This window comes from Diadema setosum, chromosome 9 (assembly GCF_964275005.1).
Source record: "Diadema setosum chromosome 9, eeDiaSeto1, whole genome shotgun sequence".
NCBI classification, from domain to species: Eukaryota; Metazoa; Echinodermata; class Echinoidea; order Diadematoida; family Diadematidae; genus Diadema; species Diadema setosum.
In genome coordinates this window covers 35,772,720-35,796,411 of record NC_092693.1, presented here as the reverse complement: position 1 = coordinate 35,796,411, position 23,692 = coordinate 35,772,720, and the positions used below count along the sequence as shown (strand labels likewise).

At 37.8% G+C, this 23,692-nt stretch overlaps 1 protein-coding gene across 1 annotated transcript in view; it reads left to right on the top strand.

Moving 5' to 3' along the window:
• Positions 1–2,868: 2,868 nt before the first annotated feature.
• LOC140233346 (sodium/hydrogen exchanger 8-like) overlaps positions 2,869–23,692 on the top strand; it is a 44,951-nt gene continuing 24,127 nt past the window's right edge. Inside the window, exons 1-7 of the mRNA XM_072313453.1 lie at positions 2,869–3,088; positions 3,765–3,910; positions 11,068–11,151; positions 15,209–15,310; positions 21,024–21,202; positions 21,899–22,037; positions 22,778–22,883. Coding sequence (XP_072169554.1) covers positions 2,869–3,088; positions 3,765–3,910; positions 11,068–11,151; positions 15,209–15,310; positions 21,024–21,202; positions 21,899–22,037; positions 22,778–22,883 — 976 coding nt within the window. The remainder of the gene's footprint in view (positions 3,089–3,764; positions 3,911–11,067; positions 11,152–15,208; positions 15,311–21,023; positions 21,203–21,898; positions 22,038–22,777; positions 22,884–23,692) is intronic.

Genomic DNA, 23,692 nt, shown 5'->3' with positions numbered 1-23,692 from the left:
CACATATTTCTTCTGAGAAAAGAAAAAGTCAATATAATCTACACACAACTCAACACTTTTGAATATTATATACAGTTATTCAAAATATCATTTTGAAAATTCCATTTGAATACAATATGAACAAGATCATTTTTTTTTTCCACTGGTACGCAAGGTTATCCAAAAGGAAGAAGGGAAGAGAGAGAGAGACATGATCATGCGATCATGCTCCCCTTTCAGTTCAGCAGAAAGGACACCGATACATGTATTTTGATATGTCCTCTTCAACCTTATTGTATAAGTTCACTGCATTCCAAGTGCAACCATGTGTCGCAAAAATCACAAGAAACCCATTGATCTTCACGGCTTCTTCTTTCCTGCATGCTGGACATACATATCTAACATCATCTGATTCAATTTCTTCCTTTTTATTCCTCTTTTTTTTTCTTCTACGCTATTCTTCTTCGTAGAGTCATCTTCTTTGTTTTCTTCTCTCTAGTTTTACATTTCTTCTTCCAAGCTCACTTCTCTCTCTCTTTTTTTTTTTTGCACTCAGATTCTTCCAACTTCATTTCTTCCTTCTGTTTTATTTCTTCTAATATATGGTTCATTTCTTCTATCCTCATCACAATCCCATCTCTGTGATCTTTCTTTTTCCTGTACCCAACTTCATCTCTTCTATCTTCTTCTTTATATCTTCCCTCTTCTTTCTCAATGTCTTTGTGCCTTCTTCTTTTTTTTCTTTGTTTCTATCTCTTTCTCTTCCTTTCTTTTCTTCAACTCTCTCTTCTGTTTGGATTTCATGTGAGTTTTGAAATTATCTCCTCATATTGCTTCAGTAGCTGCAATTTCCTTTTTTGACTTCCTGGAACGTGTACTTCGGGAAACTCGATATAATGTTCGAGAAACGGGGACATTTTTATTTGAAACCTTATTTCATTTTGGGACTAACGAACCTTATGAATAACGATCGAGGTGTAACCGTATATATACATGTATTATATATATAGTTATATGTATGTATATAATTATATATTTATTCATAACAATGTCACAATAGAGGAGTGCATTAAATGTCAATTGCTTTGATTATAATTCAAAATCTGAATTTTCGGGGGCCTCCCACTTCGTCGGAAATCCAAGAGGATAGTTAGCGGGGAGGAGGGGGGAGGTAATAAATCAGTGGTCTGAAAGCGCACGCGCCACATACTGTACACACGTAATTATAGGGGGGGGGGGGTGAGCGGTAACTAGTCAAGAGCCATCTCTGTACGAGTTTCGAACTTTTTTTGTTCGCGTACGCAATTCCACGTAAATACGTACACTACTATCGTTCAGTTATTTGCCGACAGTTGTCAGGTCGACGACTAGCGCCTATTCGTACGACTTATCTCAACTTTGCGGGATTTTAACTAAAAAAATCACGGCCTACTCACTAATTCCACTAACTTCAGTAGACGATACCTTTCCGGCCATCGGGAATCTCCAGATGTGGCTAATTGCATTTAAACATCATAAAATAGTCGTGAATACTTTGAATATTGCAATTTGTTTGAGCATCGAATTCTTAGCATTGCGCACACGCGTACTGCAGTGCGTGCAGTGCGTATTCGAGAATGTAGGGCAGATATTCGCGGTCATCATCAACTACACTCGTGCGCTAAGGGGTGAGCGGTTACTAGTCAGGCTACTGTAATTACCTTGTGTACCGCACCTCTTGCATCTATAGTTGGCGATCCCAGTGGCTGACCAAAATCATTGATAAGTCTGTCGAAGCGAATATAAGTAGTACAATTTTAGATTACAGTTTCTTCTCTTTTCTGCAATTCTCGATCAATCTGTTGGAAAGCAACATGTCAAGAAAGCTGTCTACTTTCGTGTTGTTGGCAGCTGTTATATGCGGATGCATCGCATATCGAGGAAAAGGCGTCGGGGCTGCGTCCGCGCCAGCAGAATCTGCCAATCCGAAGCCCTTACCCGGTGCAGCGCAGCACGACGCGGCCGTTGATGAAACTGGCTACGATGATGAGCTCTCGACTGATCAGGCGGGGAATATGTCGAGGTTAGTTGGATAAATTCTGCATTTCTCACACTTTTTTCTATTGTAATATAACATACTTCAACATACTACAAGATTGAACATTCAAGATTTGGCATCATGAACATGATGAAGATGATAATAATAATGATGACGAGTATGTTAATTTCATCATCGATGTAGGACCTTATAGGCTCTAACCGTTAGAACAGTTCTATGCCTTTTTATCATTCATTTTCATCAGATATCGTTTAGCTGAGGAGTGATAGGTTAAAATGTTGGTGATGATGATGATGATGATGATACTTGGGCTTGGCATAATTTGATTGATCTGGGGGGTGTTTCATAAAGCTGTTCGTAAAGTTACGAACGACTTACGAACAACTGGTGATCAGTTCTTGTGCTGCATTATGGAAATTCTGATAAGTATAGCACATCAGAACTGATCACCAGTCGCTCGTAAGTTGTTCGTAACTTTACGAACAGCTTTATGAAACTGGGCCCAGCTGTTTGGACATATCCTGGAGGTAAATACTAATAATGATTTTATCCAGATGAGATGGATATTATTATACAAAATGTAAATTGTAATTCCCTCAAGGGAGTGCTTGTAACGTTATAGTGCCATTCATGGCTGTATTCTAATATGCCCGGTAGTATAAAAGATTGGGACTTAAACAATGGTTCCGTTTTCATCAAAATTTCACAAAGTGTTTCCACAGTCTTTGTGCCTTCCCTTAATATATCGTGGTATGTACAATATGTAGGCCTAAGGACAAATATTCTCTTTGGAGCCATGGATGAACCAGCTTCACTGACCAATTAACTGCACAGTAAAACCATGAACAAAGATGACTTACCTAACTAATAATTTGTCTGCCACCTGCATTGCCACACTTCCACACTACAGTGCAGATAACAGCACCAACGGGACCACCACCACCACACACATCCCCACCACCACAAAGAGGAAGACGACGGAAGTTGTGGACGAGCAGCTACCGGACATCGGGTCTGCTGAAGAGGAACACTCGTCAAGCATGGCGCTCTTCTTCATTTTGGCCATTCTTGGTGAGAATCTACATCACAGATATACTTTTCCAGTTTTAGTTAAAGTTAAACTAGAAACTATGGTAACCAAAGAAGTGTGCTAAAGCAATAGGGTATGCCAAATAGAAACATCTAGCATACAGGATAGATACACACACACATAAGTTGGACATTCCCTGGTATGATGTTTTGCTCTTAATATATTTTTTGTTCAAAACAGCAAGTATAAAACCAAGGAAATATCAAGAACAATAACTGATTCTGAATGAAATCACATCTAATTATGGGAATGTACAGTACGTCAAATGATATTTTGCTCACAGCATAGGATTTCTCTGTTTGTTTTATATCAGAGAGTCAGCCACTTCCATTGGCATTATATTCACTGTCATCTGTCTCTTCAGCATTTATATTAGTTCTCTAAACTTAGAGAAATCCTGCCTTGATGGTCTTTTCTTTTTTTTTTTTATTCTAAAGCCAGAATGTCTTCTTTAAATAGTATTTGACCCTAGTTCCAAAAATCCTATTTCATGACGTTCTGATGCAAGGTCCAAAAAACTTAGGTGTAATGAGCTTTTAGACCGGTGTTTCAGTACAAAACAACATAGACATATATCACTTTCCATACACCTTCATCTATTAAAGTCTGTCACTGTGTTTCACCAGTTCACACTGTATCATGCTTGTCTCATGGAAGGTCTCTGCATCTTGCTGACACACCTCCTCATCAAGCTGAAGTTCCACTATCTCCCGGAGAGTGTTGCCGTCGTCTGCCTCGGCCTTCTCCTCGGGCTCATCATCCTTGCCCTCAAGCACACCAACATCGGCGACCACGACTTCTCGGTAAGTTTCAAAGGTCATCATTCTGTGTCTAACTTTCTCACATAGCCCTTGCTTCATTACAGGCTAGAATGATGATATAATTTTATTTCACTGTATTTCTTTTAGTTTAAAATTCTTAAAGCTGCCTCCAAAATCATGTACTCTGACTAGGTACTTGTTTTAATGTATGTAATTTTTTGCAGCACATAGTTGGCTGCATGGCTCAACCTGCTGAGAGCACCATAATAATTTTGTTGTGGTGATAATGAACCAGCTTTCAGTCTCACATTTTTATTAAGGAGTACTCCCCTCTCTGACAAAGAATTTGTAAGAATCTGGGGAAAGAGTCATATAATGAAAAAAAAAATTGCTAGAACCAGAAATATTAACAGGTGAAATTAGAGAAGCACTCTGAGAATGCAGATCTCTGCCAAGCAAATTTCCACCGATGATCTTGTTCTTCCATAGAGATCAATGATTTCCACCCATTGTATGCTAAAAATTGCCTGATTTCCTTATAGAACCCTTTTGTGATGTCATAAACCCTCAGCTGCGCGGCTCGCCTTGCCCTAGCAGAAACTAAGGCACGCACTTAAGTGCGCTTATGAAAACCTAAACAATGCGCAGCTTGAGCTTCCAAGTTCATTGACCTTACCTGCCAAAATATTGAAAAATTGTTCAAAAAGTCCATAGAAATTTTCTAATCGCTACCAAAATTTAATCATCTGTTCCGTGTGTCATTCTCAACCTTTCCTGCTAGTTTCATCCAAATCTGTTCACAACTTTTTGAGTTATTTTGCACGTGGACAAACAAACCAATGGTAATGAAAACATAACCTCCTGGGGGGGGGGGGGGATCACAACAACAGAAAGCATGATGTGAACTTTTAAAAGTTACTTTCTTGATTTCAGAGTAGTTCAGTGTACAATTCATGTGCAACAGAGTCAATGTTTTCTAAGATCTTGATGCAAACAATGTCACAGCAGGCTAAATTACTTTATTTGACCTTCTTCATGCACTGAAAAAATATTAAATGAGTATCCTGTCACAGGTACATCGTAACATGTAAACATTTATTTGCAATCCCTGAATTATTACAGTTTTGTTTGTATTAAACTTCTGTGGCAGCAATTACACTGTAGGTAACAACCCAGAGGTTGCGAGCAGTTAGTGTATAAATTTCCATGACTGCATATATAGTATTGCAGCAAAGCATTTTTACTATTAAATGAGGCCTGATTTGAGTGATTCTATGTCAAGGGTGCCAGTGGTTTTTTTTGTCAAGAGTTTTTGAGAATCCTGCGCTCTAGTATTAGTCACCTTGCCTATCTTTTTTTTTCTCCTTATAAATTAAATGGAGAGATCAGCGTATAAAATGTAATAAAATGTTGAGTCAAGTCTCACAGGTCAATACTTGTAAGCAGTTCAGGTAGTTACACTCATGTGACTTTGTTATTCTTTGCAATGAATTTGGATCAGATTCAGTTGATCTATACTGTGAGATTGTATGATGATGTTATGAGTCAGCGTTCCAGGTCAGGGGATAACTACCACCGCAAAATTGCCCACAAAGTCATGCTAGAAATATATTTTCACCAGATCTATTGTAGTTTGAGTAATCTAGATCTTCATTCATCATACGGAAATAGCAAAGAAGTATGACATGCTTTACATGTATGTATAGTGCCAAGTTGAATAGAATAATGTGTTGTTTCTACAGTATCACTATTTTTTTTTTCCTGATAGAGAAAATTCAGGACTGTTGGTTTGGTAACTGCTTGTATCCATCAGTTAATGACAACAGAAATTGAAATGATATGCCCATGTACAGGGGCGGATCCAGGAATTCCGTAAAGAGGGGCGCCTTTACAAAATTAAAGGGGGGGAGGTGCACGCGCCTCCATTGTTCTTTTTATTCCTTTTGTTTTGGCAAAAAATAAAGGGGGGGGGGGTGGCGCATGGTGCTACCCCCTGGATCCGCCACTGAGATGTGCAGTATAAAAGAGAGATCTATGCAATATTTTTTCACATGTGGTTTGGAGTGAAGATGCATCTACTGTAGCTACTAGATTATAGCAGCTTCCATAGTAGGCTGTGCAGTATTTTGTGTGATTTATACCATAGATGCACATCTTACATCAAAGTGGTATCTTCCAAGTACGGTATTTCAAAGCCAAAGAAGCAGACATAATGTCTGCAAACTGTAAACTTCATTTTGTGAATATGGCTACTGCCTGATACATTTAAAGAGACAGCTCCCATCCCCCAAGAAAAAAAAAGTTAAGAAAAAAGAAAAGAAAGAAGAGAGTGGTTTTGCGCATTTACAAGGATCATATTGGTTGTGCTATTTTGAAAAGCCCCAAGACTTCCTCAAAATTTGTGCTGGCAATTTGACAATTTATTGTTCTTTCCTCATCAAGAAATAACATGATTTTCCATGGCTTGTACTTTCATCCTGAAGTTGTTTCCTTGCTTTCATGAAATATGACTAAAAGTAACAAATGATGCCAAATGACCCCCCGAGGGCAATTCCCCCCCCCCCCCCTCGCCTAAATACTGGTTAGTGGTAAGGTTAGAGTAAAGATTAGGGTTAGGTTTAGGGTTAGGAGTTTGGGATAGGGTTAGAATTAGGTTCAGGAGGAGGGTCCAGGGTGATTGCCCAGGGGGTAATTGCCCTAGACCCAAATTCTATTATAATGATTTAGAAATAAAGTTGAACCTAAATGACTTTAAAGTGCTATGTAGCTTAATCAGCCATGTGAAAATCAACAACTTTGAAACTAAGAAAGACATTATTTTGTTTAAAAAAAAGAGAAAAGATCCATTACATTCATATGTTCTATAACCTGGTCTTCTTGTTCAGAATTAAAATTAGTGAAATTTTGGCCTTTTCAAAATCTAGATCCTCTCTGAAAGAAAATGTGTGAGCATAATGTACCGGTACTGTACCGCAAGTATTGTACAGTTCGACCTCGATTATCCGGCCATGTCGGGACCGGCGCTCATCAGGATTTAAAGCGAATTGGCCGGATATGGGAAACACAATGTTAAAGTGAAAAACTAAGTTCTGGTAAGGGCCTGAGAACCCGTCTGACACCATTTCATATTTGCTTGCAATATATCGAAAGAGTCTACAAAGAAACTTACCTGGCTGACGCGGTTTGCCGGAATGATGAGTCGTTTTGGAGTATTTTGAGAAAAATAATAAAAGTCGGTAGACCGACTTTTATTCCAGAAGGCTCCAGACTAACTCGGTCTCAGGGAAAACTCGACCCTATTTCAGACAATTTACACACAGTTCGTGATCGCCATGTTCATCAGTACTCTATACTACGGGTACCAAACGAGGCCTTAATGAGCAGACAGGAAAGTGCGTGCTAATCCTGTACGAAACAAATGGACAGCGCGCGGTCCTCAAGCCTAAATACGCACATCACCTCAGTTGCTGAGACGCGCGGTCTTTGAAGTTTTTTTTGTTGTTTATCAAGCGTCTTTGATTGCTTTTAGAGGTGCTTGAGAGGTGCACACTAATTTTGCATGCGCGCCAAAGAGGTTTTTGATGCGCGCGTTGTAACAACTTGGACCATTACTGCGAGTAGCCAGAACGCTACAATGTAGTTTATACAGGGCGCTCCCATATGCATAGTACAACGCTGTACAATCCAGAGGGACAACCAATACAACTCATCCCGCCGTCAAGCACAGCGAGACCGAGTTATCCCCGAGTCCGAGTCTAGACTGACCCCGTTCGGGTAAGTTCTGAGACTGAACGTTTTTGGTTAATATTTCCCATTTTCGTCGTTACCCATCGAATATCTTCTTATTACAGCGTTATTCCGCACATTTCCTAGGCACACGTTCACATTTTGGAGCAAAATTTGACAACTTTTGCAGGCGTACCAGAACTTTCTTTGGGCTTTAATGGATAGCTGCTGTCTGAGCTGCCGTCCCAGTGCACTGGCAGCTAGGCAGGTAGCGTACCCTGCAACGGTGGTGTTATCTATGCTAGCCTGCGCAAAATTGTAGTCCCTTCTTCACAAAAATAAAGTAATTATATCTTTATGTGAAAATCATGTACATGTTTTACCTCATCAGATATTGAGAAACCTGTCATGCACATCTTAGGAAATTAGTGAAATAGATCCATGAAAAGATGTTAAAGTCACTGTTTTTTCTCAATTTTTGGATACACTAAAAAAAAGTCCTTCACTACGTGAACGCGTCCGGATAATAGAGATTTCCGGATAAAAAGAGGCCGGATAATCGAGGTCGAACTGTATGTGTACATCATAATGACAAACAACAAAAATGTGAGTTCAATAACTGTGCTTTCCCTCATTGGGCCGAATGCATAAAACTAGGAAATGCTTGTTGGCGATTGCTTCAACCACAAGCACAAGCACAAGCTCGTCTAGTAAAAGGTCTACATTGTAGCTGAAGCAATAAAATCCATATGTATGCATAACCTTTTGCTTGTCCTGCACACAAGCAATTGCTTGCGTTTTCAACAAAAGAGACGTCACGCCACATTTTTGTTCATTTGAAGAACTAAATCTGGGTTTTTGTTTCATGCAAATGGTAAACAATGCCTTTTAAAGGTGGTGCTGCTTTTATACAGTTGTAGTTGTAATCATACAATGTACATTGTATGCATCCTATAAACCTAAACTATGGTACATGTATGAGCAATGGAAGGGTGCTTCTTTGAAGTACCAGTACAAAGAACTAGTGTACTGTCATTTGAACAAACCCTGTGCACTACAGTAAGTGTGAGCATGTCAGACTGGTTACCCTCAACCTGCATACCTGCATGTCTTCAGAAATATGAATGGATCGACCATCAGGGGAAAGACTTTGTGGTTGACAGTAGGCACCTACCACTCAGTGCACATAATGGTATTTGCACTCACTGATGAGAGAATTTGGACTGCCCGCATCTCTTGTTCAACTTTTTTGTCCCTATGGAGTATTTTAAGGGGAGGTTGTGAGCTTTGGTATTATTGATTATGAACAAGCTAGAAAGCTGACATTGAATCAGCCAAGGGTTTGTTGAACGTAAAAGAGGAAATAAATCCAAAAAGAGGGGCATTTGTGTGTACATTGGTGTACACGTGTTGGTGTGTGTGGTGGGGTGAAGCATGACATGATTCAAAATGGTTTGGTGAGCCGGTGAATGACAATGCCATTTGTGGTCAATAAATGCACTACAGTTTGTATGGTCTGTATTCACTGTTGATGTGGAACTGGATTTGTGTAGGAAACAAAGATCATCAGGACTACGCAGTCACCTGATCATATACAGTGTAATGTAGACCCCTGTACTGTTCTGTGGGAAGTACAACGACATCTGAAATGGTACCCGCTAGTTTCTCTGGCTCATACATGAGAAAAAATTATGCTCTTAGAAGATTGGGGGGGGGGGGGGGAGACATCTAGCATTATAATGTGATCAGCACAGGCAGAGGAAGAAAATATTTATTGGTGAGGAAATGTAACAAGTCCAGAACATATGTGCCTAATCACAGGACCGTATCACATTTGCATGACCAAAGCTGAGTCCTGCTACAGTATAAGATGCCGCTTTGAATGCCATTATAATATTGCATGACTTACCAATATAATAAATTTAATGATCTTGTGTTTTCTATTAAAGGACAAGTTCACCTTCATAAATATAAGGATTGAGAGAATGTAGCAATATTAGTAGAACACATCAGTGAAAGTTTGAGGAAAATCGGACAATCGATGCAAAAGTTATGAATTTTTAAAATTCTTTGTGTTGGAACCGCTGGATGAGGAGACTACTAAGGCTCGTGATGTCATATGAGTACAACAGTATAAAGAAAATGTAAAGAAAATTCAACATATTTTCACTTTTTTCGCATAATAAAAGAGCACTTGACTTGCCTCTTTCTAAAGGCAATGGGAATAATATTACCCATAACATATGTCAGTAACGAGTCAAGGGAATGTGTACCTTTTTCAAAAGATGAAATTTTGTGAAATTCTCTTTATATTTTCCTTATATTGTTGTACGCATGTGACATCATACACTGCAGTAGTCTTCTCATCCAGTGGTGACTGCACAAAAACTTCAAAAATTCATAACTTTTGAACGGATTGTCCGATTTTCCTCACACTGTCAATGATGTGTTCTACTAATATTGCTACATTCCCTCAATCCTTAATGAAGGTGAACTTGTCCTTTAAAGAGCCTGTCACTTTTCATGGTTTAAATGTAATTTTAAAAGATTCTCAATATCAATCTGTCACTTATAAATGCCTGTAGTATTGATTTATTGTTCAAATATGATTTCTTTTTATATCAAGTATTTTTATACAATATGAGACTACAGTGTATGATTGATGTCATGCATACCCAATGAATCTGAAGATGGTTTGGTTTTTGACCTAAAAGTATAATGACACAGTAATATGGGTCAATCAGCACAACCCCTGAGTCACCATTGTTGAGTCATTGTAACTCTACATTGGTTTGATGCAAAGGGCTATACTGTACAAATACATGAGCACTGTATGTTTGTGAAGATTTCCCTTCAAGATATGAAATTACTAAAATATTTTTGTGCCAGTCAGTGGGAAAATGTGGAAGGTACATGTAGTGACATCTTATGCTAATGTAATTTGCCAAATGTGACTGGGATCAATATCCCTGTTTTTGTTGTTATTGTTGTTGTTTTTTATGGAAATATAGAAATTCCATAATTTTCTAACTTTGTGTTGATATATATGTTCCCGTACCCTTTGTTTGTCTGTTTGCTTGTTTTTTACTGTACAAATTTATGTATTTGATTAAAGTCAACTTGAAGATAAAGCTCAAATTACTCTTGTGAAAAGGCATCGTCGAGTAGCATTGTTTAATCAAAGTGCCTTCAGGATTTTGCATTCTAGTCTATGAAGCCTGTGACTTTATGTTTCACAAAAAAATGTCCCAGAACATTTGTGAGTTGTTTTTTTTTATTCAGTTATTACCAGCAGTCCAAATGTAATACAGAGAACTGTTTTCACCTCTTGAACTCTACATGATTTTGCTTAAAGTTTATCTGTGAATGCCTGAGTGTATCTCATGAATCTCAAAGCTAGCAAAATGCAGAGTCATTGAGGACTATTAGAATGATGTATATTTCTTCTTTGTTTAATCTCTTGTCAATTACAGCAAGATGAGATCCTGGACCCCACCCTCTTCTTCCTCATCCTCCTACCACCGATCATCTTTGAGTCAGGATATTCTCTGCACAAGGTAAGCCCCGGTATAGCACCATTCAACATACACATACAGTTTGTATACACACCAATCAATCGTTCGTTTGAAGTTTTGTGATCAATTGCCATAGAGATAACCAATTATTCTTTGAATGGTTAGAGATTATATGAATGATTTTGGTGATCATTTACAGTATGTATCCGTCTAATGACAGCCACATGAGAGCACCAAGACACTGTGATCCTTAATCACAAATTTTATGTCTTTACCTTTTTTTTTTTTTTTTTTTTTTTTGTGGTCATGCTATAAGTGTTTGAGAGCCTACATTTTTTATAGTTGGTCTGTATGTGAGTGTTTTTGAGTATATACATTGTACATGTATGCACTGTAAGAGTCGGTGTGAATTTCATGTATGTGTGTGTGCGCACTAGTTTTCTTAAGCGCTGTGACCTAATTATTTCATTGCAGTTATGATAGTAATAATGATAGTGATGATGATGATGATGATGATGGTGATGATGATGATGATGATAGTGATAATTATTGTTATAATGATATTAATATGGTCCTTGTCATCTGGGTAGCCTCTTTAGAGTTGACTCAGTTCTACCAGACTGCCCTGCCATAATTATCACCCTAGCGTTAGAATAGAACATATGAGGCCCCCATCCATTTCAAGCTTTATCGCTGATGATGGTGGTCTCCTGCATTCAATTATCTCTGTCATTTACTGAAAAATGATGTATATTTTATTTTATTAAATGTTTTTGTGTACGTATACTGCTCAATGCAATCACTTATATGTGTACATCTATTTGTGTGCTCTTATCAATTTATTTCACTGCACTTGCTATTCTTTGTCTTTGTACTATTAAAATTTGTGTTCAATTTGTATCTGATTGAATGCAGAAATAAATCAAATCAAATCAGAATAAGAAAATAGAAAAGATTTGAATAATACTTATAAATTACAATTTTTGTTCCCCTTGAGAAAACTAAGCCTATAAAGATGCATGAATGGCTTGTCTGGAAATACCTCTCTGTGTCCACACAAGTCTGCACTCTACAGGAGCACTACGTAGATCATTTGGCATTGGACACACTGCCACTGATTGCATCTCTCCTAGGCTGGCAGTAGAGAAATGACAGAAAATGGCCCTACTTTGCTGATGATGATGCATGATGGAGGTTGCCATGGCAACAGGTTCCTAAAAGCACCCTCTTTAGTAATTCTGCCAGTTGGCGGGGAGCCATGTTAATTCCACGCCTGCACTGGTAGCCAATCTGGCTTGTCATCATTAATGGTGATTTCACCCTGTATCCAGAACTTGATTACCAAACCATCAAGCCTTTATGGCTCATTTCTGTCTTTTTTTTTTTTTTTTTTTTTTTTTTTTTGCTTAATGGATACAGTGTACTGAGTGCCAACATGAAACCAAGATTTAATGACATCATTAAATGCATCTTAGACAGGAAATATCCAATACTTGCCACCGCTTGTATCTTAGCCATAGCAATTCTAGATTTCTTGAAATATAGATAAAAAAATTAGTTGAAAATAATCGACATTTTATGGCTTTAGGCAGAATAAAGTAATTGTATTTACCACTACATGCAGGTAGCAACGGTATGGTTTTGAGAAAGCATTTTCAAAAGATCAATGCCTGAATGTGTATTGGATGTAACATGTAGCTCAGCTTGCAAGATCAATCAAGATACTGCATGGTGCAGGTAGAAGGCATATAACAGTTGTGTGATTTTCTCCATCTCTGTTACAGTTTATATTTGAGTTTGCGCACAATTGACTTTGCTGTCATAATATGTCTCACGTACTGGCAATATACAACAGGTGTATGTGCTTTCACTGTTTGTAGTCCGCTGCGATTGCTTCAAGAGAGGATATACAAACTTGCAATATCAGCACCACCTGTTCTCGGTGGCTTGAGTCATACATCATGTGTGTTGTTCAATGCCACTTGAAGTGTATAGCTTTATCAACCACAGCTTGGTTACTTAGTTATGATAATTATACCAGAAGCTTAACCCGTTGAGGATGAGTCCCAATTATACTCGGGCAGGTGTGTATGGGAAGTGCATGTTGTAGCAAAATTAGACCTCAGTGGGTTAATGTGATTATAATGTATTATTGATGATTGACTTTATTTGTGTGAAGCCCTATAGGAAGTAATTTCATCAGTGCTCACTCAAGTAGAGGTGAATTGATTGCTTAGAAATTTATAACATTAGAAATTAATAAAGCATAACAAAGAAATACAAACAGTCAACTACTAAATCACTGAAATTGAAAAGAATGAGGAAGAAATCTTTTAACAAGAGTCTTTTCATTCATATTTGAACATAAGTGAATCTTGTGACCTCATGTCATACAGACAACTCTGATTACCTATCATCATTCATGTCTCTCTTTAAAAAAAACAACAACAACTAACTCCCATTGCTTTAACCTGTTGTGCATTCTAAAACTTTTCTGAATACACAAATAATGATGACTATATTATGCTTTATGGGCATTATACCATAAACAGAAACAGAACAAAAAAGGTACCTTATCACTAGCCAGTAACATGCTGTATAGTGTATAGCAATCTAGAAGAGAAGGTTTTTCTTTTACATGTATGCAGCTTCCCTAATATTTTGTCCATGGTGTGAGATTGGGACATTTTTGTTCTTCTCCAATACTGAGGCCGTCAACATAATTTCTAGGCTTATTCAAAAGAAGAAGAAAACGAAAGTCAATCCCCTCCAGAAACAAGTGCAATTTAAGTATGAATCGGAGCTGAATGGTGTGAAAGTGTTTTAATAAATGTAATTTTGATTTTCATCAATCTTTGCGCAATTTTTATTCGTGAATCAATGTGTCTTTACATATATGTACTGCTCATCTTTATAAATAGGGATGATGAAAAAGTAATTACCATCATAAAGACTTATAGTCCTTCTTGGGTGGCTGGTCATTATGCAATGAGACATGAATCAATTGTCTTCCTATCTGAAGCCGATCACTTTGGCACATTATATGCAGTGTTTTAATAAATGTAATTTTGATTTTCATCAATCTTTGCGCAATTTTTATTCGTGAATCAATGTGTCTTTACCTATATGTACTGCTCATCTTTATAAATAGGGATGATGAAAAAGTAATTACCATCATAAAGACTTATAGTCCTTCTTGGGTGGCTGGTCATTATGCAATGAGACATGAATCAATTGTCTTCCTATCTGAAGCCGATCACTTTGGCACATTATATGCAGTGTTTTAATAAATGTAATTTTGATTTTCATCAATCTTTGCGCAATTTTTATTCGTGAATCAATGTGTCTTTACCTATATGTACTGCTCATCTTTATAAATAGGGATGATGAAAAAGTAATTACCATCATAAAGACTTATAGTCCTTCTTGGGTGGCTGGTCATTATGCAATGAGACATGAATCAATTGTCTTCCTATCTGAAGCCGATCACTTTGGCACATTATATGCAGTGTTTTAATAAATGTAATTTTGATTTTCATCAATCTTTGCGCAATTTTTATTCGTGAATCAATGTGTCTTTACCTATATGTACTGCTCATCTTTATAAATAGGGATGATGAAAAAGTAATTACCATCATAAAGACTTATAATCCTTCTTGGGTGGCTGGTCATTATGCAATGAGACATGAATCAATTGTCTTCCTATCTGAAGCCGATCACTTTGGCACATTATATGCTCTAAATATTTTTGAGTGGTGACATTTAACATGTGATCAAAGGGAGTATTAGTGTCAAGGCAACTTTGTGACTCCATCTCTTGAACCTCCCTGGTTATACCCACTCTTTCCATCTTGACGCAAGTATACAACGTTATAAAGTATGTGGCACTGAGTATGGCCTTCAAGAAAAACGCACACACAGATGAGGCTTTGCTGTATGAATAAGCACATCAATGTTAATATCCTTTGTCGCTTTCATTACTTTCAAGCAATCCAGGTGCATTTTATAAGGACTGTACAGTGCTTAACAAGTGTTGTGGAACATTTGACCTGCATCAATTGATATTATATTTCTTCCTTTATTTTCATTCGTCTCCCAGGGAAACTTCTTCCAGAACATTGGCTCCATCCTCGTCTTTGCCATTTTTGGCACGCTCATCTCAACGCTGGTTGTTGGAGGTGGTGTGTATCTGCTTGGAAAGGTGAGTGCGGGTCTTTTCTCCCGTAGTGATGTGTATCAGATGCTTGTGTCGAGTCCAATAATCGTTGGCATGCAGCCACACTTTGTGTGTACACTGCACACAGGCCTCAATATATGCCAGTTCATAATTTGGTCACATGCCCATTTCACAAAGCATGAGCTTGCCCAACATAACAATTAATGGAATTCGTGCTCAAACAAAGAATGAACTTGTTTAATAGACCATGTGACCAGAATGGCTTTTCAATTTACACTTTAGGTAAAGATCAGTAGGTCAAATTAAGCCTGGACATCTTTGCTAACAAGCTGTTTGGTTTTTTTCCCCCAGGATATAGGTCCTGAAATATGTCTAGAATAACATACTGATAGTTCGCATAAATCCTACTTGGACACTTTCCGAAATCCAATCTGGCATCCAAAATGGCTGCTATTTCCCATTTTTCACATAACTTTGCAAGTAGATATTGCCAATACACACTTCTCTTCTATACATGTATGTTTTGAGAGACAGGGAAACCAATAAAATACTAAAAATATGCAGAGATTTCAAAAAAACACATTATCATCAAGTAATCTTTAAGATAGCAAACCTTCAAGTGTGTCTACAGAGTACGAAACTAAAAGCTAATCATGGAAGATGGAAGTTTAAAACTTTGAGCTACACTTGAAGTTCTGGAATGTTGTGTGAATGTAACAACTGAATCACTACTTGTACAGCCTAATACCTTAAGGGAGGAATATGTCGCAGACAGGAGAGTTAATACCAGAAGGAAGCTGTGTGGCTTTTTGGAAAGGAAGTATGGATTTCTCTGGGGAAACCATGTCTCTTGAGCACATCAGTGTTTCACTCATCACAGAGCAAAGCATGGGGTGCATCAGCAGGTGCATCAACCATTTACCGGTTAACATTCTAAACCTATCGCATCTGACGGATAAAGTGTGATAGAGTTACTTAATCATGTTAAAATCTGTCTACAAAGCAATTAATTAATGTGGTCTGGCTAATTTTCATAGTAACATATTCCATTGTGTGCCAATTTGTTTAAGGGACTGAATCACTGTAATGGAATAGTTTAAACTTATTTTTGCTATCCATCTTTACTGTTAGATACTTTTAGTAATATTTCATTTCAGTAGAATGCAATACACTGATTACACATCTGAATGAGACAATTAGAATAACTGTGGCTACTGTATCAATATGTTTTTCTATAAGGCTATGGATAGAGTCAGAGGACCCACATGTTTACACTTATAGTAATGTATTATTTCAAAAGAAACAGACACAGAATACTGCACTATTCCATGGTACCGCCAATCATTCCCCCCCCCCCCCCCCCCCCGAGAAAAAGTGGCTTCAATCCCCTCATTTAACTTGAAATACATAAACTGGGACATGTTTTCACATTTTGGGATATAGTGTTATGATATTTTCCGAGATTTAATTCTGGTTTATTATCTCTTTTTTTTTTTAAAGTGTCACTATAAAGCTCGAACAAAAATATAAGTCGTGCCTATGTGAACATAAATGGACCACAAGACGTTAGAGTATGTGGCATATAATACGCACATCGACATACACCGCTGCAAACACACACACACACACACACACAAACATATGCATATATTGTAAAATGCCATGCTTTACTCATAGATGATTTGTTTGTGTGGGTGGACATGATCAAATTGTATTATGTCGGTAATTTGACAATTACCATATGGTTTTGGAGTACATATGTAGTTTCATAATTATCCAGTTTCTTATCACCTTTGATGTAATGGTGTAGAGAAGTTTTGCAATGACTTGGCTGTGCCATTTTGACTTTTCACTGAATTCCCCAATATATTTCTAATTATACATGTTCTCTAAAAATGCCTAGTCGAGAGCAGCAGATGACTTTTTTTGCCCCGTGAGACATCCTCGTATACCAGTAAAAATGAGTTGTTTAAGGGAAGTCATTGATTGCGATAACAGACAGCAGCCTCTAAAAGTTACTGGTTGGTACAAGATATTACACAGATCTTGGCTGGTAGAAGGTGTAATGTACTATTTTCAGACTTGAAGGAGGAAGTAATATTTTCTTGAGCAAGAAACAAACAAAACAAAATAAGCAAACAAACTCCATATCATGTTACACTTGGGGAAAATATAACTCTACTTCCATTACATTTTTTCATATTTGAAGGGAAAAAAGTTGAAAAAAAAAGTCTTCATCAGTGAATAAATATCATATGGTTGTACATGTAGTTAATAAGGCAATGTATACACACAAAAAAAAAGACGAAAGAAAGTAACATTATATACTCATTTGATTCCATATCAATGTAAGTTGAATTCTGTTTGTAGTAAATTCCAAATCATTTACATGGTAATTCATAAACATGCTGCATGAGCAGCAGTCAGTGAATATTGTACAATCAACCTCACCCAAGTCGAATTTATTTGGACTGAAGAAATAGCTTCAACTATGGAGAAAATTTGACTTGAGGGATTAGAAGCAATAGAATATAAATAGAAGAGGATTTGAAAAGACCTTTGACTTTCAAGATGATTATTCCACGTATGCAAGGTCGACTTAAAAGCAAGGTTGACGGTATATGCTCTTTCATATTCAGGGTTCGAAATTGGCGATGGTCCGCTGGCCATTGGCCACCCAAAATCACATCGAACTAGCTAAAAATCGTAAAATTCTGAAGTTACTAGTCCATCTGGCTAGCCAAAATATTGCTACAGTGTCAAAATTGATTCTAAGTAGTCCGCCTGGGTAGTTAAAAAAAAAGTTAAGTGCGACCCCTGATATTTCATAAGAGGTTTCTCATTATCTCAAAAAATCATCATCAAAAAACATTGAAAACCTTAGGTTGACCATGGAGCTATACATTTTGTACGTTTGTAGCTCCATGGGTTGTCTATAATTAAGCTGTTTTGGGGTATGTGTGAAGATATTTTGTCAACTTTTCCCAACAGTCCAAATCAGGCAGACAGTTAAACCCAAGTTAACGTAATACAGTGCTCTTCTTTTGGTAGCATTTTATTGTGAAAGTTATTAGCGAAAGTAATTTGCCTTCTGAAGTCATCTGCATGTCCTGGATATTGTAGTCCCATCCATGCATATATCCATGCATGGTTGTATGCAATTTGGTTGGATGGTCAATTAGTTATTTATTTGACCAGTTGATAAAACATAACTAGAGGAGCTAGCAGGGATAATATGGATAGTAAAGACTTGCTAATTAGCAAGTCAGCAGCTCAAGCAAATATGTGTAAACCTGGGGTCTATCATGGCCATTTTTATACACCTTGATATATTGCCCACAGAATACTAATTTTAAATATTGACACCCTGTCCATGGTAGGCAAATGCTGTCTGTGCATTAGGTGTGTTTGTGGGGGGGGGGGGGGAGGGGGCATTGCAGTGGTCACAGAAAACATATGGCTGCCTTTGATGCATGGCCGTTTGGAGGAGGAGAACATTTACATTGTATGCTGTAAGTTATCTTCATGAAAACTGTCAGTCCTTGTACCACACAGACATACAGACAGACATACAGACACTCACAGACACACTCTGACATGCACATACACACATACTGTACCCATAGGCCCGAATTCACGAAGGTGGTTTAAACTTAAACCATGGTACAAATTTAGACCATGGTCTAAAATACATGCGCGCATCAATGCACGTTTTTTGACTGGATGCCTGTTAGCGTACGCAATCTGTCAATCATATCTACGCAGAAGAAATATTTAGTATACATAACCCATGGTTTAAATTTAGACCACCTTCGTGAATTCGGGCCATTGACTTCATATAGGCCTATACATACATATGCGGACACAGACATGCACATAGCATCTTTTTGCAATTCAAGTATGTGTCAAATCTTAAGATTTTTTTATTTTCATAGATGTTGAAATCTCTTTCTATTCTATTTTTTCAAGCTGCTAAGCAACATATTGTGGCAAAAATGATTTAAATTTTATCTATGTGCATATAGTGTACACAGTAGCCAGAAACAGTCGTGCATTAGATTCACCACCACGCAGATGATGATACTGTCCAAAATTGGCCTTCTAAAAATAGCAAGAGAGCTATGAAACTTCATCTGTGCCAGTGACTTGGCAGGTGTGAATTATGGGTATCACGCATCACCGTTATTTATCTGCCCTGACATTAAGAATTCTGGTCATCAAAGCATTTTGGGGTTTTTTTTTCATGAAGAGGGGGATATCACAGGAATGCATATTAAAAGGAGGCTATGGGTGCTTTCTTGCTTTTGTTTTCTCAGAGAAAATATATTGATCAGTGGTTTGATTTGCCTGCATTTTGTACTTAACATGAATGCCGTGACTGTGAGCCACTTTGTGAGTTTTTTTTTTTTAGCTTAACATTAAAGGACAAAATTCACGTTTATACAACATATGGATTGAGTGAATGCAGCAATACTAGAAGAACACATCATTAAAAGTTTGAGGAAAATCAGACAATCAATTTAAATGTTATGAATTTTTAAAAGTTTGTGGGCACCTGATCACTGCTAGATGAGAAGACTAATACTGTTTATGATGTCACATGTGTTTAACGAAGGAAAATATGGAGAGAATTCAACAAAATTTCAATTTTTGAAAAAAAAAGCACACTTTCCTTTGACTTTTCTTCTTCCTGCCTTCGGAGAGAGGCAAGTCAAGTGCTCTTTTGTCATGTGAGAAAAGGGAAAATGTGTTGTATTTTCTTTTACTGTTCTAGCATGGAGTCAAAAAGGGACTTGAGCTTTTGATCCTAGCAGAATTGTCGTCAGAGGCAATATGACAAACAGGCAGAGAAAGCAATCACATATAAGGACCTCACACAACAAGAACAGTCAGGGACTGGCTAGGGACAAAGAACAAAGAAAACAAAAGGGGAGGGTAGGAGGTCATGGGCAAGGAGCCCACCAGGTAAAGGGAGGGGGATTAGAGCAGGAGGGTGGACAGACAAAAGGCAGAGGAGGGTCAGTGATGATCCCGAGGACCATGGGTGGAGACCTCTGAAGGATAAGCATTGAATAGGGAGGCAACATCTAACAAGTTAAGGAACAACAGAGGGATAAAGAAAGGAAAAGAGTGAAATAGCAACAGTATGGGGGGGGGGGGATGGCTGAGCAAGCAGCGAGCCCTAATAAGGTGTACCAAGAGGAGGCAACGAAATGAAAGTGAGAGTCAACCAACAAATGCAAGTTATCAAACATATCGAAGTATATACAATAAAAAAGCATGTAACATCACAAGCCTCTCATCCAGCAATGGCAGCACTGAAACTTCAAAAATTCATAACTTTGAACGAATTGTCTGATTTTCCTCAAACATTAACTAATGTCTTCTGCTATTTATAACTGAAGTCTCTCAATCCACATGTGTATAACTTAAAAGGTGAACTTGTCCTGTAATAATCCAAGGAGAAATGCTATTACATTGTTTAGGGATGGTGAGAATAAGTAGGAAAAGACACATTTTTTTTTCTCTTTGTTATGAAATCGATTTAATTTCTAAGTGGATTTCTTCTTAGGTATGCTTCTTGGGAGAAAAGCAGAAATTCAGAGATTTAAAGACAGTAGAAAAATGGTCTATTATTTCCAGTGATGATTTCACCAGTGAAAGCCAACATATGTGAAGCAGTTTTTAGCCTTGAAGATATCAGCTGTATTTCCCCCTCTTTCATCCATCCATGCAGGCCAAGGTTGCCTACGAATTGACGCTGGTGGAGAGCTTTGCCTTCGGTTCACTCATCTCGGCTGTCGATCCCGTTGCCACTCTGGCCATTTTCTCCGCCCTGGATGTCCACCCTTTGCTCAACATGTTGGTGTTTGGCGAGAGCATTCTGAACGACGCCGTCTCCATTGTGCTGTCTAAGTGAGTCAATCACCACTGTGATGATTTCTGCATGTCTGTTTAAATGTTGATTAAATTGTTATAATTGATGGCAGAATGGAATTGCTTAGTGGCGGAGAATACCTTGTTAGCTTTGTTCATTATTTTGATATGAATTAATATATTTATCACTGAATGAGATTTGTGATCCTTTTTGGTATTTCCAGCAATGAGCTGAAGAAAAGCCTTATAAATAGTTTCCTAGTGGCATAATGTACCATTCTCAAACAAATATTAATGCCTGGTGCTCACACATATATATGGGAACCCTGCTTTAGTGCTTCAAGACTTTATGAAACATATCTCGGATCAGTATGTAATTTTTTTAGCATCCGGAAGACTACAAACTGCTTGACTGAGATATGTCTTGACAACTTTTCCTTGTTGGCAGATGCTATGTGCACTTGACTGTATTTTTCTGCATATCTTTATGTATACATCGTGTACCAGTATGTATGAATATGTATGAAATGACAGTAAACAGAGAGATAGATAGATAGATAGATAGATAGATAGATAGATAGATAGATAGATAGGTAGATAGGTAGAGAGATATGTATAGATAGTTGTATAGGTGAGATAGATTAATAGGTAGATAGACTTAAAGATAGATACACACAGACACGCACATATACACACATTAGTTTTTATCTGCCATCTTTTCTCTTTCGGCTGCAGTACGGTGATCAACCTGAACTCTCCTGAGATGGCAGAAATGTCGGCTCTGAGTGCCTTTGGCTACACTGTGGGCTCCTTCTGCCTCATGTTCTTTGCTTCTTCCTTGATTGGCATAGCAGTGGGCCTGATCAGCGCTCTCATATCCTTTGGGAAAAAAAACATTCAGACAATTTTTCTGAATACTCTTCCTGTTTTTTGCAGTACTTGTTACTTGTAACCACCATTTTATGATGATAGAGATACAGATTCTCAAACTCAGAAAACTGCAAAATGCTGAGTTTGGTTGGAAAGTCAGAAATCTGGTAGTTATTCAGAAATTGAAAAGTTTGATCACAAATGTATATTATATACTACCTTGTAATGTTCCATTGAAATCTGACAGTGTTAGACTGCTTTGATAAATAAAACTTTTTGGTTCTTGTGAAGATAAAGGGTATTTAGTTTTTGTACTTGCTCTCTTGTGGATGCTTTAAGATCAATTTTGCTCAAAAAGAGAACTTTTTTAGGTCACCAGTTTTCTTACCAATTGGTTATGGTAGGTTTGATATGCTTGATAAAATATGACAACTCCTACCATTAAATGGTTGTCATGATAGTTATTGTTTTGGTGTAATTAGTGGCTATGGAAATCTCTTCAGGAGGTTGTAATTGATGAGAGTATAGGGTGCTTGTGATTGGTTTGGTCAGTTAAGGGGTCAGTGCTTCCCTCCCCTCCCCACCCCCTTTCAATGAGAAGAATCCTGGGGGAAACCCCTCAAAAGTTGTGGGTTTCTGGCTGGGGGGTAGGTTAATAGCCGTTCCACGGCCCCTGTAAGATGGTAAAGATGAAGAACTCTTAGTGTGACTGTGCATCCAAATCTTCTTTAACTCTCACCTCACCTCCTGAAGCATATCGATCTGAGGAACACACCGTCTCTGGAATTTGGGCTCATGCTCATCTTTGCCTACCTACCGTACGCCCTCGCAGAAGGGGTCAAGTTGTCAGGTACACTGAGCCTTGTGATTTTGCTTCCAGCTTTTCAGATACCTCAATATCAAACCAAACGCACACGCACATTTACTGTAAAGCCAGAAATGTTAATGTGCATTTTAGTTTCTTGAATTTTGCAAGAACCAGGATTCGTGAAATTAAAATGCACATGGAAATTCTCGTTTGCACTATTTACAATGAATTTGTGAAAACTTCATGTCGCGAAAAAAGATGGTCGGCTCCAATTCGGGATTGTTTCATGCCCCGAAAATATCTGGCCTCACAGTGTGCGTACACAAAGACATATTCATGCAGGCATATACTACACCCTGCATGCAAACTTGTCTGAATCTCAGAGAAAGGCTTGTGGGGGGGGGGGGGGGGTTTGCTCCTCAAACATGGATAATAGGATGGAGTAATTAACTACCGCTTTGTTGATTATTTTGTGGCAAGGTTGTCTCCTCCAAATTAAAACCATGTTATAGGTGTGAATGCTTGACGAGAAATTCTGCACTCTGTGTAACGGTAGCTTTGTGATCCATGAAGAGAAGCCCTGTGCTATGTACGACTTTGTGATCTATGATGGAAAACTGTTCACTGTATTATAGCTTTGTGAACCATGACAGGAACTGACATATTAGGATTCTAATTTATCATTCATACTAGCAGAGCTTAGAGATTTTATAACCAACTTAATGGTACCATGGTACCGTCAAATTCAAATTCAAATTCAAATTCAAATTTATTTCACATGCTAAAAAGAAAACATCACGTTCACAATCAAACAGAAGAGAAAAATATACAATCAACATAGCACGTGAGGG